Source organism: Belonocnema kinseyi, chromosome 7 (assembly GCF_010883055.1).
Source record: "Belonocnema kinseyi isolate 2016_QV_RU_SX_M_011 chromosome 7, B_treatae_v1, whole genome shotgun sequence".
Taxonomy (NCBI): domain Eukaryota; kingdom Metazoa; phylum Arthropoda; class Insecta; order Hymenoptera; family Cynipidae; genus Belonocnema; species Belonocnema kinseyi.
Window position 1 is genome coordinate 110,792,612 of NC_046663.1, and position 15,802 is coordinate 110,808,413.

General features: G+C 31.2%; 2 protein-coding genes and 1 long non-coding RNA gene across 3 annotated transcripts in view; 1 reads left to right on the top strand and 2 right to left on the bottom strand.

Annotated features, from left to right (window-relative positions):
* LOC117176198 lies at nt 1-3,221 on the top strand. Its single transcript, XR_004467589.1, has 2 exons — nt 1-112; nt 2,498-3,221. It is a non-coding gene; the product is annotated as an uncharacterized LOC117176198 (long non-coding RNA).
* Nucleotides 2,171-3,439, bottom strand: LOC117176196. The gene is made up of 2 exons (XM_033366311.1): nt 3,029-3,439; nt 2,171-2,565 (listed from the first exon to the last, which is right to left on the bottom strand). Exons 1-2 carry the CDS (start codon nt 3,264-3,266, stop codon nt 2,219-2,221), a joined length of 585 nt encoding a protein of 194 aa, XP_033222202.1. The 5' UTR covers nt 3,267-3,439; the 3' UTR covers nt 2,171-2,218.
* Nucleotides 3,440-5,089: 1,650 nt separating this feature from the next.
* Nucleotides 5,090-15,802, bottom strand: part of LOC117177292 (GTP-binding protein 10 homolog) — a 12,103-nt gene continuing 1,390 nt past the window's right edge. The window contains exons 2-4 of the mRNA XM_033367886.1: nt 11,054-11,357; nt 7,493-7,711; nt 5,090-5,722 (exon numbers count right to left, since the gene is read on the bottom strand). Of these exons, the coding sequence (XP_033223777.1) occupies nt 5,115-5,722; nt 7,493-7,711; nt 11,054-11,357 (1,131 nt within the window). The 3' untranslated portion in view covers nt 5,090-5,114. The remainder of the gene's footprint in view (nt 5,723-7,492; nt 7,712-11,053; nt 11,358-15,802) is intronic.

Consider the following 15,802-nt stretch of genomic DNA (forward strand, 5'->3'; position numbering starts at 1 on the left):
TGGAGACTGATTTTACAGGAATGTGGAGCTGACCTATATCAAAGCATTTTGCTGAACATTTCAGCGGACGATGTATACTTTTCAAGGCAGAAAGTTTCATAGGAAATCAGAGGTATGCTCTCTTTATTTTAAATTCTAGAAGCTGAACTCAAATTAAAATTGAAAATAACAGACCTAACAGGTCGTTCCCTATATCCGCTATCATACCTTATTTTCATTTAATATTCCTAAAGTACCCTATTTTCGAGATTTATTCCCTATGTTACCTTATTTGCAGTCTATAGTGAAATTTAAAAAAATGTAAAACGAGATCAAAGCTTCCAAGAAACAGGCGTTTTGAGAAAAATAGCAACAATCAGGATATTTTGGCAAGAAGTAACTGTGAAAGATAATCAGGGCTGCCACACATTTGATCATACTATTAGCCATATTTTACTCAAATCATTTTTTTAAATGAAAAGATCACATCAGTCACTTTTCTTTCCATACATCAATTGATGGATTAATCACTGTTCAATTCATGTCTATACGTATTTCTAAATTGTCTTGAATTCCATGAATTACAGAAATATTTCAGAATAATGCATTTTCGAAAATAGCGAAAGATATGGAACGATTTTACAGGACCTATAAGGTTTTAAGTTATTTTTTTTAAATTCATAGAATTTAACAGGATTTTATAATATTTTAGGGGATTTTAATGCATGAATTCACGAGAAGTGAGGTATTTTGTAGAGTATCAAAGATTTAAACATATTTCTAATTAATTTTTGGAATTCAACCTGAATTCTAATTAATTTATTCTTAATTCTTAAAAAAGTGGAGTTCGACATAAAGTCTTGTTTATATGTCTTAAATTCTTTCTATTTAAAATTTTTTTTTCTAAATTCACTCAATTTGACTGAATTCAATGGATTTTTAAATGTTTTTGTTCAATTCGAGGCTTAATTCAGCTTGAAGTCTTAAACTTACCTTTAATTCGGACGAATTTCATCAAATTATTTTAAACTTATTTAAAACTTACCGAATTCAATAAATTTTTGATATTTTTGAATTGTTTTGAATTCACTTGATTCGTTTGTAATTCTTTTGAATTGTTTGGTAGTCATTAGGGGCCATTCATTATTTACGTAAGGACGATTTTAGCCATTCTTGACCCCCCCCCCCCTCGTAAGTACACATAATTTTATTTGGTCGCCCCCTCCCCTTCTTACGCAAGATTTTACCTAGTTTTCCTTCATGCCTCATGCATCGTCTAAATAGAGAATTTTTTGTAGTTTTTGAAACGGCCCTTTAATTTTCCGTGCGATTTTTGGTTCACCCCCTGCCCCTCAAAATAAGGTCATGTAGAGATTTCTTGAATTCACCATGAATTCTTATTATTTTCCCCTGAATTCTTTTAAACTATTTCGAACTCTCTTGTTTTTTTTTATTTCACTTGAATTCTTATAAATATACTCAATTCTATTTAATTCAATGGATTTTTTTATATTTTTCAAAGCTTTTATTGAATTGATCTTAAAGTCTTTTAACCTCAGCTTGAATTTCAATGTTGGGCATTTCATCAAATTTTTTCGAATTCCCTTAAATTCTTCTAAGCTCATTTCAAAGTTACTGAATCCCATTAACTTTTTTCATATTTTGAAATTGTGTTAGATTCATTTGAGTTTTTATGAATTTCATCGAACTCTCCGCATTACACTTAATTACTTGAAATTAATTCCAATTTTACCGAAATCAATACAAATTTCTAATTAAATGTTTTCCAATTCATTTGAATTATTTTGAATTTAACTTGAAGTCTTTTGAAGTCTTATGGATTTATCTGGAATTTCTTATGTTTTGAGTGCGAAAAAATGACTATGAGCGTGACAAAATGTACCGCTTGTTTCCTATATCTTATGCCATAGGGACTGTGAGGTTCGAAATAAAATGTTAATTGAAGAAATGCTGATATGCGCTATGTAAGTGATATATTTACACCAAAGACCGTAAAGCACATAACCTAGGGCGACATGGCGGCTATTTTTTTTTCAAATATGTCTGTTTTCACTTGAATTGTCTTTTTCTTTGCTTGTCCACTATGCTGTCGAAAAAAAAAACTTGTTATGAAAATTGAAAAAGGGCATCAGGTAAAACTTAAAAAATTTCTTGATTAAAAATGCATCAGTCACGAGCTTTAAAATTGAGGTCCCATTTACTTAAGAAACTTAACTACCTAACGTACATATATACATATGTAGTCTTTTGAAAGTACAATTTCCTTCGATAAACTTAGTTTCCAGCCATGATTAGCAAATTGCTGATCGAAAGGCAGTGGATTTGTGTAACGGTTTTGACCAGCATCTGGTCCAATGACGAAAATTACATTTCCTTTGTACTCCTTCAGATATTTCAAAAATACCGGTCCATTATTAAAATAGCATAATAAGAGAGCATAGCTTTCTGGCACTTCAACAACACTTTCTGGGTCACTGATGAAAATCATGTTTTTCAGGAAGATGGGAGGCGAATATCTGCTGCACCACCATGATTGATCGATCTCTACACCAAGAATGTCGCAGTCTAGGAAATAATCAGACAAATAATCCACTAAAGATTTTATGAGATCTATGTGATAATTATGTTTTATAACTTAGTCGAAAACCTTTAGATAATGGAAAAAGTTTTGATAGTTAAGGCCTGCAACGCAAGTTTGAAAAACATAACAATTTTAGTTTTATTTATTTCTTATGATATTAAAGTAATGCAAAATAATACTTTTAGGTTAATTCTTATTAAATATGGAAGGATTATTTCAATTTGAGCACGAAAATTCTGTAAAGTTTGAATTTTAATGATGTTTTTTTTTGCACGTCGCCTAGTTTTCTTAATAATTCTTAATTAGCAAATTAGCGGTTGTTTACTTATGTTTATTTATTATTTTTAGATATACAAGATTTGTAAATGCAGATTAATGAAACAATACTTTTTATTTTCATTAGCTTCAGACTTCTAACTATATATAACAAATGTGAGCATCACGTACCAGTATTTTGTTGAATTAACCACTCCAGTAAACCACAACCGCAACCGACACTGACAATGCCCCGCAAATTGTTTTCAGTAATGATACTCGTTATCCACGATATGTCTTGCAAGGTTGGCGAGATCCAAAGTAGTTTACGAGTATCGGCAGTGTTACAAGTGTTAAAAAAATAAATGATCTCTTTCCATTTCTTATCTTTATATAATGTTATTATGTTTTCTAAAATTGGATTTTCCATTTCTCTTTATGTAGAATTCCGTACTTGTGGATTTGACTTATTGATGAAGGAAAATCAAATGAAGAGATGTCTATGCATCTGAAAGTTGGCAGGTCACTGAACGACTAGAACGCACGAGAAGTGAACTTAACATTGAATCTTTCGCATAAGTTAGCCAAATTTATAAATAAGTCAATGTCGAGTAAAAAGCTTACGTTATACTCTCAGTCAGTATATGCATCCGTAATATTATATAACATTTGCTGTCTGTTCAAGCGTGGATAAATAAACAATTAGAATTTTCTCAAAATTGCAATTCGGTTTTTTAAATTTGTATTGTGGAGACTAGATCCGGAAATCGGAAATTTTTAACCAGGAAATGGTCATCAAATGTGTTTATTCTTTTCAAAAATAATTTTAATTGCAAGTAGGGACTTATATGTACCATTATATATTCCTACCCAGAATTTTGTGGTTTTCCCACCTTTCAAAAATACCGGGCAGCAGTTGAACCACCTGCATATAATTCGTAAACTTCGACTAGTTCAACTTAAATTGCGAAATTAAAAGTTATTAAATCGAACAAATGAATTGGGTCGTTCAGAAATAAAAACTTGGCACTGAAATTTTAACCATATACAATTAATGGAATTTTCTGAATGGTTGTACCTTGTCTTTTTCAAACTTCAACCATTTCAGTTTTAATTGTAAAATTAAAATTGATGAAATCGAACAATCCAAGTTTTTTAATTATTGAGGCTTTAAATTTTAAATAGTAATTATTTGAATTTGCGAAACATTCAACTTTGAACCTTTATTAAAACTACTTAATTCTAAACACTCCATTAAAAATTTTGAATATTTAAAGCCGTACAGAACTTCTAAAGATCAAATGAGACCTTGTTCAATTTTTAATAAATTTTAAACTTGTGACTATATAATTAAAAGCTTTCGATTTGAAATAGTTCAATTCAATTACACTCAACTCCCGATATCAAAACCCCCGGTTTCCGATATTCCTAGAATTGATGTCCTCGGTAGTTTCGTGATGAGGGAAGCCACGAGACCGAGAGAGAGGCGGTGTTCAGTCAAGTGGGACAAACACCACGAGGGCCGCACTCAGCGCATTAGTTGCATCAGTTTGCGTCATGCGTCAAAATTCAACTGAAATAGTTCTTGCCCTCTGTCTGATTACGTTTGAATTCCCTGATTTACGACCAAGGCCATTGCAAGCATTGGACCGAAAACGTTTTTATATCGGGAGTTGCATTTAACAAATAATACATTTTTCAATTTTAAAAGTATAAGTTTTTAATTATCCAAATTAGGTTTTAATTTAAAATAATTGGATTTAAAATATTTATAAGTATAAATTTTTGAGTTTAGAATACTTTTATTTTAAAATTGCCCAAGTATTTGAAGCCTAAACGTGTAAATTTGAAATTGTCTGAATCAATTTTCTAAATAGTCCAATTTCAAAGGCTTTTATTCTGAACTTGACCTAGCATTCAAAACTCTTTTGTATTTTTTTATTTTATTTGACAATCAGCGATAAAAAATAAAGAGATATTAACATGCACATTTAAAAATTAAAACTTTAAAAATAAAGTGTTTTGAATTTGAGGTCTGTAAAAAATGTAAGGATTGCAAATTCAATCATTAAACACTTTTAAATCCTACAAAGTGAACACTTCCAACTCAAAGCTTAAAATTGGAAGTTAACAAACGACATTTTAAATAATTTTAAATCAAATAATTCTATCAAATAGATTCGATTTATTTTTTAAGAAGTGTAATATTTTTGCTGATTTAGCGCCATGGGGGTAAGAAAATATGCAAAAATATAGATATTTACATATAAAGGTTTATTTAAACTAAATTAGGGGCGACTTGCTCTGAACCTTTTTGAAGTTTACTAATTAGCTTTACAACTGAATTCTCATCCTCTTCTTCGTGTTCTTCTCTTTCGACACACTTATCAAGAGTCTCTCTTATCCTCTTCTTGATGAAATTGATTTCATTCTTTGAAGTATTTATTAGCGACGTTTTCAAAATAGTTTCGAAGGTTACTACCTTTTCGGGTCTAATTTCCTCCGGGCACTCTGAAACGAAATCATCCAGTCGTTCCAACTTGGGCAAGATACTTTCAAATATATCCTCAGCACCTGGCGTGTCCATTTTATTAATAAGGACCATAGCCGGCATTTCGAGCAAATCAGGCTTATAGAGTTCAATCTCTTTATTCAGAAGTACTATGGTCTCCAAGCAATTCCTACGAGTATGGCGAGCAGAAAGTTGAAATCCTTGAATGTCAACGACAAACAACATCATTTTAGATCTTTCTATGTGTTTTAAAAAGCTGTAGCCCATTCCAACATTTCTGTGAGCACCTTCTATTAATCCAGGCAAATCGCCCATACTTATTTTTCTCATATCTTGAAATACCATTGTTCCTATGTTTGGTTTTACGGTAGTAACTGCAAACAAATTTATTATAAGTATTTATTTTCAGGTACGTATATCACGGTGCGGCTGAACCATGTCTAAATAAAAGTTGAATTTTTTGTATAGTATGGCTGTCTGCTATCCCACTGATTTTTGTATGTTAAATAAGGTTGTGTATACAAAGCCGGTATCGGTAAAAAAGCATATTTTAAGGATAGAGTCTAGACTGCGGAAGAAGATATTGAAAAATAATTTTTTTCCACATGTGTTAACTGCTACTGTTCGATCCTCAATATCGTTCATCTTGCTAGTTTGTTTCCTAGACTAAAAGTCCTTGGAAAAATTATATTTCTGTGACCATTCACAGCGGTGCCTTCTAGTCCGACAACACGTTGTTGGAAAAGGGTAAGTATTTTGATCAAAATTATGTCTGTGAACAGTCAAAGGGGCGCCTTTCAGGCCCCCCTCCCCATGAGATGTTAAAGAAAAGTTAGGAAAATTTGAATTCCATGAATTCCTTAAATACCACGAATTCCTTAAAGGTGGAGCCTACATGTGACCTTAAATTATTTCTTTGACCAGTGGCCAGGTGCCTTCCCGTCCCATGTGGCGTTGGAAAAGTGGTAGGGGTCCGACCTTACATTATTTCTGTGACTAGTCACAGAGGTGCCTTCCCGCCCCCCCACGTGGCGTTGGAAAATGAGTAGGGGTGCGACCTTAAATTATTTCTTTGACCAGTCACAAAAGTGCCCCCCATGAGACTTTGGAAACGGGCCACAGGGGTGCATCCCCCCCCCCCCCACGAGACGTCAATAGTAATTTTTGAGTCGAAAATCGACGATAAAAAGTGATTTATACATCGAACGTTCCGTTAAACGCTTCAAAAGCTAAAAACTATCCAAATAACTCCTCAATTATATGGCCCTACTCTAAAATGCGTAAAAGTCACTTTCGTATGCAAGAAATATGCTTTTTGCCGTTACAGATAGTGTATATAAACTTCGTGAATAAAAAACGTAATTTTTTAAAGTTTGAACACTGAAAATTATATTTGCAGGTGTTTTCATGTCCAGGTTTGTAATCAACCATTCAACACACATCAGTATACGATTTAAAAAAGTGTACAAAAGAGGAAAAGGAAAAAAAGCCGGCAACATGCAATCTTGCCGGAGCCGGTAGGCTAGCCACAACGTTCCTTACATTGCATTAATTTCTTGAATTTCATGAATTCCATGAATTCACTGAATTGCAGGAATTCACTGAATTCCACGAATATGCGCGCTCTGCCGCTACCTTGCTAGAAATATGCTTTCTAAATAAACCGGTAAAAAAAATTGCCCTTTCTGAAAACTAATTATTGCTGGGTTTAATTAATTCGAGTTGCCAACGTTTTTCTTAAATCACTAGATATTTTATTATGATTGCACACAATTTTACTGTGATTAAAAATTAAATGTTAAGTAAGATACAAAATATGAAACACTTTTTAAAATGTTTTGCATTTCGAATTAAACACAAAGATCGACTTATTTAAAAACAGGAACGATTGAATATTAAAAAATATTTACAGGGAAAACAAAATTTTAGGCAACGTTTATGTTTTAAGAAAGTTTTTATATTTCATATTAATTGCACTAAAATTGACTTTGTTAAAAAGGTGTCCCAATTATTTTTTAGTTTTTATCTTGAAACAATCGAGAAGACAGAAAATCTGAATCAACAAAAAAATCCCATTACTATTTAAATTTTATTTTGACTTGAATTTGCTACACCGTGAAAGAGACAAGGAATGAGATACTAACATGGGTATTCAGCAATTTTTGGAGCAGCTCGAGAAACTGTTTTCAAAAGAGTGCTCTTGCCCGCATTAGGAAATCCGACTAGGGCAACGTCAGATATTAATTTTAAATCCAAGTGAATTACGCGGCTTCGTCCTTTCCGACCACAGAAATCTGTCTCTTTGCAACCACCGATTCCTCCTTCCGCTACCATTAATTTTGAATTTGGCTCGTTTATTTCTCCTATAAAATGAAAAATAATAAATTTGAAAACATAATGACAAAAATTGACATCCAGAAAGTTGATAATATAGTTTTTTTATTTTTAATTAAACGTAACTTAGATTATTGGGATAGTAATTTTATGGTTGTTACAGAAGCCGGATTGCAAAATTCAAGAAAACGTCCAGGTTTTTCAGGCCATCATTTCATAAATTTCAGGGACATGTTTTTAAAGATTTGAACACATCGATTTCAAAGCATTGTACGTTTGCAATATAATATCCATTAAAATTTTTATCACTACCGGTGGAAATGCAAAAAATTGGTATAACTCTGAAAATAATTAACTTTTTAAAAAGTTTTTGTGCTAATTTTTAAGGTAAGTCTGCGCAGTATTTTACACAAATTGTTAAGATATTTTTAGAATTTTGTCCCTAGATTCTCCTCTACGATCAAAGTTTGTGCAAAAAAGTCACCAAATTTCCAGAATGTGTAAACACTTACAAACATGTTTTAGAGTTCATTATCCATATTTTATTAAATTTGAATAATATTCATAAAAATCTATTTTTTTTTTAATTAAGTGATAAATGAAATCATTATTTGAAATTTTGCGGTTTTTTATACCAACTTTGACTCTAGGGTAGAATCTACGGAAAATGTTCTAAAAATATCTGAACAATTTATCAATTTTACCCTTAAAATGACAACAAAAAAGTATGGAAATGTGTATTATTTGCAGAATTATTACAATGTTACGAAAACATTGAAATTTGAGGTCTTTTTGCATTATCTTTTTTTCATTAAAAAGTCAATTTTCCTTCAACTTAAACTTATTATAAGCAGAACATTTTAAACCTTCTTGCTCTTCGGATGAACAAATTTTATTGCCAATCTTATCAAAAATTAGGCACTTTAGCAATAGCTCCAAAAATATGACAGTGAATAACACCGGCACACAAAAAAAAATAGTCTGTCCGACAGACTACACTAGCATATCTATATGTTTTTGAGGTCTTTGAATTCGAATCCGGTGTCCAAATAACCAAGTTGGCTCGTATTTTGCTTAAAAACGAAAAAATAGATGTAATATAGGCAAATACAGCGATTTTTCTTATATACTTTTGCAACAAACAAATTTTTCATGCCTGGTGGTTTAAATCAGCATATCCTTATCTTTTTGGGATCGCTGAATCCGAATTCGGGGTTAAAATAACCCAGTTGGGTCATATTTGATCGAAAAATGCAAAATTAGACACAAGATCGACGAAAAGTTTTAAACCTTTACCTTCCTCGACTGGGATTGTCGTTCACTGTAGATCCCCTTTGCGTCTCGCGTTTCGGGATTTTTAATTTGCGTTAGTCTCCTTGCATGGCAATAGTAGGATTTTTTGGGTAGTGGGTTTCGCTTTCGTTTGGTACCTTAATTGACTTGATCTCGTTTTAAACTCCAACAGTAGATCCTCTAGTTGACCCAAACGAAGTTTTGATTCCACCCCTTCATATAAAGCTGGGTCTTATGAAACAGTTTGTCAAAGCGATTGACAAGGATGGCGATTGCTATGCGTATTTGGAAGATCAATTTCCACAACTTTCCGAAGAAAAATTAAAAGAGGGGATCTTCGATGGACCGCAGATAGGAAAAATGTTGCAGGATCCAGGATCCATTACAAAAATGTCTGGCATTGAAAAAGATGCCTGGCTTAGTTTTAAAAATATTGTAAAAAACTTTTTAGGTAATAAGAAAAGTCCAGACTATCAAAATGTGGTTTCAGAAATGGTAACAAACTTTGGTAAACTAGGCTGCTTTATGAATTAGAAGCTACATTTTCTTCATTCGCATATAATTAAGTTTCCAGACAAACTGAGAGGTTTAGTGAAGAGCAAGGCGAACGTTTCCACCAGGATATAAAAGAGATGGAGAGGCGATATAAGGGATGTTGGGATATCAACATGATGGCTGACTACTGTTGGAGCTTAAAATGAGATCAAGTCAATCAAGGTACCAAACGAAAGCGCAACCCACTACGCAGGTCTTTTAAGGACAAAAGGGTTCGATGCAAGTGATATAAAGAAAAATAAAAAATAAAAGAACCCTATAAGCGTGAGGGGCAAGGGGACTCACGGTAATAAAGCACCCCAAAGGGAACAGAATTTAATACGTCCACGTCGTTGTTCTTTGGTAACGCTAAAAGTAAATAAAACTTATTTACAAAAAATCCTACTATTGCCATGCAAGGAGACTAACGCATATTAAAAACCCCGAAACGCGAGACGCAAAGGGAATCTACAGTGAACGACAATCCGAGTCGAGGAAGGTAAAGGTTTAAAGGTTTTCGTTGATCTTATGTCTAATTTTGCATTTTTCCATAAAATATGAGCTAACTGGGTTATTTGAACCCCGGATTCAGAATCAGTGATCCCAAAAACATAAGGATATGCTGGATAAGTCCACCGGGGATGAAGATATATATTTTTTGCAAAAATATGCACGAAAAACCGCTGTTTTCGTCGATTTTACCTCTATTTTTGCATTTTTCGATCAAATATGAGCCAACTGGGGTTATCTTTTTCCCCGAATTCGGATTTAGCGACCCCAGAAACATAAGGATATGCTGATTTAGACCACCGGACATGAAAAATTTGTTTGTTGCAAAAGTATACAAGAAAAATCGCTGTATTTACCGATTTTACGTCTATTTTTGCGATTTTCGAAAAATTATTAGCCAAATTGGTTATTTGGGCCTCAGATTAGAATTTAGCGACCCAAAAGACATATAAATATCTTAGTTAAGTCCACCGGGAGAGAAAAAATATTTGTTTTTGCAAAAATATACCTGAAAAATCGCTGTTTTTGTCGATTTTATGTCTATTTTCTCGTTTTTCAGAAAAATACGAGCCAACTTGGTTAATTGGACACCGGTTTCGAATTCAGTGACCCCAAAAACATGTAGATATGCTAGTGTAGTCTCTCGGACAGACCACTTTTTTTTGTGTGGCGGTGTAATTTTCGCCGGTACTGTATACGAAATTGTTAATCAACGCAAATTTATAAAAGTCTTCGATTATCATTTTATTCTGAAGAAAGTTTTTTACTGCATTAAAAAATTATTAATAAGCTACGTTCATTCAAAATCGTTCTAACGTCATTTAATCGACTACATAAATCTGAATTTGTAAAACAAGCTGAAAAGTACGAAAATAATTATTAATAATTCAAGAAGAAATATCATTAAAATTTCGATGCTCTTTTTCAAAATTCAAGTACTTTTCAGGTTTTCAGGGTTCTTTAGCAACCCTGTTTTTTATCTTTCTTTACAATCGCCGTTTTTTTCAAAGAAAACATTAAAAGAATAAAATTACCTATTAGAATTTTATTTCTATCATATACAGTTACACCAGTTGGAACTCTAATTGTTATATCCTCTCCAGGTTGGCCTATTAAGCCATGTGCTGTACTATTTGAACCTGTTCCAGCTTGCAGCTTAATGTTTTTGAGTTTATTATCCACACTTTTCAAGGTCATATCATCTTTAGCTTCTAAGAAAACATGACCTCCTCTACCACCCATGCCCCCGAAGCGAGGAAATCCTGAACCTCCAGCACCAGATCGCACATTCAGTACCAGATGATCCAGAAAACCTTTACGCAGGTACTTTCTCATAGGCTGAAATAAAACGTTTTAATCTGACAATCTAATTTGACTTGTGAAACGCTTTTAAAAATAAATCATTAAGGGGCACGACTCCAAAGGCAAGCAATGTTATATTTCTTTTAATATTCAGTGTTGGACACGTTACCAGTCAAAAGTATCGTTACTTCCATAAAATTTGTAACGCGTTGCAGTTTCCGTTAGGGGAAAAAAGTAATGCGTTACTTTAGATTACTTTTCTTTATATAAAAATTTTAATACGTCATTTTAAATTGCCAAACATTTTAGATTGTTTTTTTTAACCTGAAAGCGTTTTCAAACCTTAAAATTAGGTTTCTATTTATATAATTTATTAAAGAATTTTATATTCATTTTCAGTAAACTATTTTTATTTTAAATGTTTATAAATTATAAATCATTTGCATCACATTTATTTTCTTTCAATAAAACTAGTTTCAAAAAATCACAAATTTTGTCGTTAAAATTGTCTAATTTTTTACCTAAATCAGATATTAGAATTTTCTTGATGGATTCTGGTCAGTTCTACGGATATGATGCCTTCCTTATATATGTTAGCAGCATTTTTTTTAAATATTTCAAAACATAAAAATCCGGGGTTTTTCAGAAAATCTTCTGTTATTTTTGCTTCGAATTCTGATAAGAAGATATTCTGAAAACCCTACTTTTTTTATATTTTTCAATATTTTTTAAAAGTTTCTGCTTAAGAAAGACAGTTTATACGTTTTATGTTGACTAAACAGTGTTTTAAGCCCGGAGAATTTTTGTTTCTGAAAATATAATTTTCGAATTTTTTTCATAAACGCTGCAGGATAAAACAGAATGGCAAGAGGCATTCTTTGTAGAACTTTTTGATATGTGCAAACTTTTTGGTTTAAATGTGTACCTTTGTTGTTTCTAAGCAAAATGTGATAATTTGATTTTCTTTTAAATCCCCCAGTAACAAAAATGGCTTAGCCCGCATAAAAATTGCAGGATTTTTTATTGTATTCCTTATGAAAGGAAAAATTAAAAAAAAAATTTTAATATATTTTTTAAGCTTTTTGTGATAATCCACACAATCCGAAAAGAAAATTTCAATATCTAAATTAGGTCCCAAACTATAAAATTTTAAAGCCTTCAAGTGCAGAAACTACCTAACTTTAAATGCATTCGTTCATATATGTATAAAAATCCTAATTACGGGATTTTATCAAATTTGTTGTAAGAGGGAAAAATTTAGGGAATTTTTTATCAACGTTTTTTTACTGCAAATAAACAGAAACAAGACGAAAAAGTTTTTTATTCAAATTATTATTTGATGAAGATAACTGAAACGAACCATTTGTTTTACTTGGCTTATTTGACCATTTATTTACAAGAAAACAAAAAAGTAAATTGTTCGCTTATTTCTTTAGTTAGAATTGATAAACCGGTCAAATTTTTGTTTAGAACAGGAAAACGCTTTTTGAATAGATAATTTATTAAATTATTTTCTTGATTTGGCCATTTTTATGGATTTGCAAGTAGAGGTATCACAGAGCAAAAATAACTGAAAGACGAGGGAATACGGTAATTTTTCACGAAAAAAAAAGTTTAAAAAAGGGAAAAGTGCAAAAAATGGACTTACAGCCAGAAAAGAATAAAAGATCTTTTTATAAGTAATTGTATAGTTTTTAAACTTTGTTAAATAGTAATTTTTTTATGATTCCTGCTATAAAAGAATTTATTTTTACATTATCACCCTAATGAGAAGGTTTTATGGTGTAATATGACATTTGACTTTGTCGGTTTTTATAAAATCTCCACATTTTTATACATCTTGAGTCAGAAATAACGATTTTTACGAAGGTATCTATTTGTCTGTCGGTACTCTGTAGGCACGATAACTTTCGAAAGACATAAGATTGAATTGAGCTTTGACAAAGGTTTATAAGGCATAAGAAGAAAAGACGAGTTCGTTAAGCAGCTATTTTTTAACGATTATTCTTGGTTTATAGATTGAAAAAGCTTTTTAGAAAATCATCAATCAAAAAGAGGAACCGATTTTTTCGAAACCATTTTTTTGTTAAGTCGCATATTTTTCGTTTTAATCATGCAAAATGTATTTTAAAAAAAAATCAATTTGGCAACATTGATCTGCACATTTTTTGTTAACCTTTTTTTTTGATAGGACGCGTATTTTTTAAAATTATAAAAACAAGATAATGAAAATACGAGAAGACATAAAACTTCCTAAATAAACCATTTTTGTGTCAATAATTCAATCGTGGCAAATATATAATTTAATATGTCTTCTCAAGCTAATGCACTCAAGCATTTTTATTTACAATATTTTTATTTTTATTTTATAATATTAAAAACATACTGTTTAACAATTCATTATTATAAAGTGTTATGTATTAAGAGTTCTTAATACATAAAATATTTTAAATGATTTGAAATTTGTCGAATTCCAACACATTCCTTGAAGCTGTTGACATCTGGAGAAATCCTTTGAAATAAAAATTAATTTACTCCCTAAAGTTCTTTAGAAATTCCTTTAAGGGCCTTGAAATCGTGAAAATCCATTTAAATAATTAGAAATCATCCGAGATTCCTTGAATGTGAATTAAATAAAATGAATCACTAACGAATGACCGAAAAAATCGCCAATTTGGGCGCCCTCGAATTCGAACTTCCGAACTATACTAAAAGTTAGTCTATTATGACACATTAATCGTCTGACAGTTTCAGATTGGTCAAGGCAAAAGTTAAATCTTTAATTGATAAACGATTAATGGTGACCTTTCTTTGACCTTGAAAATTGAGATCAAAGTCAATTAGCTAAAAAATAAACCATTCAACTTATATGTTGATTTTTGACCCTACAAATGTTTTTCATAGTTTATTTGGCTAACGTATGAAGAATTTCGACTCTGCACTTAAAATATATTTACCTTGCGCAAGGAGAGGTAGATGTATACAGACATCAGTAGGAGATTTCATTGGAACTTTTGTATGCTTGCGCATAGAAGAACGAGGGTTTCATTCTACGCAAAATATTTCTTAAATTTGATTAAGAACTTAAAAAAGAGAGTCCTTTAACCTTTACCTGAAACTCTTTTCGCTATTAGTCATAGATTTGACACAAATTACCTGCAAAAATGCTAACAATCTACCTGCAGACAGAACAGAGTGAAAAATTTGGCCTCTTAAATCTCGAAAAAAGGTCATATCAACCTAAAACTTTCAGGGGATCAATGTCCCATGATAAACTAACTTTTAGTATATATTGGAAGCCCGAATTCGAGGGCGCGCAAATGGGCGAATGCAGACTTATTTTTGCGGCCACCCTATATTACAAAAATGCGCGCGCGCGATAAGAGCGTTCAATTACTTGGATTTCTATTCTATAATGTTAACATAAAGTATTTAAAAATCCATAATATCATATTTTTATGTATTAATAGTTCCATAAATATTGTTAGTCACCTATTATTCAATTTTAAATAGCAATATTTTTTAAATCTTAAATTAAAAATGGTTTTTATTTTTAAAAATCCTATGCACATTTGACAATTCAGAAATTTCCGAATTAAAAACGTTCATAAATGGTCTAATATTACAAAATCAAAATTAATTAATTTCAAAAGCTTATAATAATGTGAAATTGTCTGAGAATTGAAAACAGTATCTATATATATATAAATAGTTAAATGCACGCAGCAATAATAATAATTATTTATTTTGGTTGTAAAGAAAAACTTAGGTTACTTCATTTAAGAAATGCAAGAGAAAAACATTTGTTTAAACTTTAATAAATCTTTACATTAATTAAATATTATATGGAATGTATATTTAAAGAAAGAATATTTAACATATACTAACAACTGCGCCTAAATTTTTCGAAATGTTAAAAGTTGATTATTGTGGTAGTTTTTGACAATTTTTTAAATTGTACAATACTTATTATAATATATCTGACAGAATGACAATCGCTATTTAAAATTAAACTAAAGAATCTTCAATGTGGACAGACAACCCATATTACTTTATTATATGTTATATAAAAAAATTATTTATATAGATCCAATGAAAAATATTTTACCTTCAAAGTTTTATTTAACTCCTAAATAGTTTAGTTTCAAATTATTAAAAATTTAAAAAGTAAAATTAGTCACAGATCGTGATCATTATAAAATTTCGCAAAGTAACGTTCAGTAGCGTGCGTTCTTTTGCATTACAGATTTCCAAACATTGTAACGCGTTACCATTATCTTCACGGAAAAAATGTAACTTTCCCGCCCTAGTAGCACGGAACATTCCAGGAACGTTCCCTGATCGTGTAAAATGTCCGCTACTTAGAAACGTTCCAGGAACATTCCACTGGAACGTTTAAAGAATAAATTATCGTTATTGTTATTATTATCAATGAATATCCGATAAACCATAAGTGATAGGTCAAAATTAATGTCAGTTTA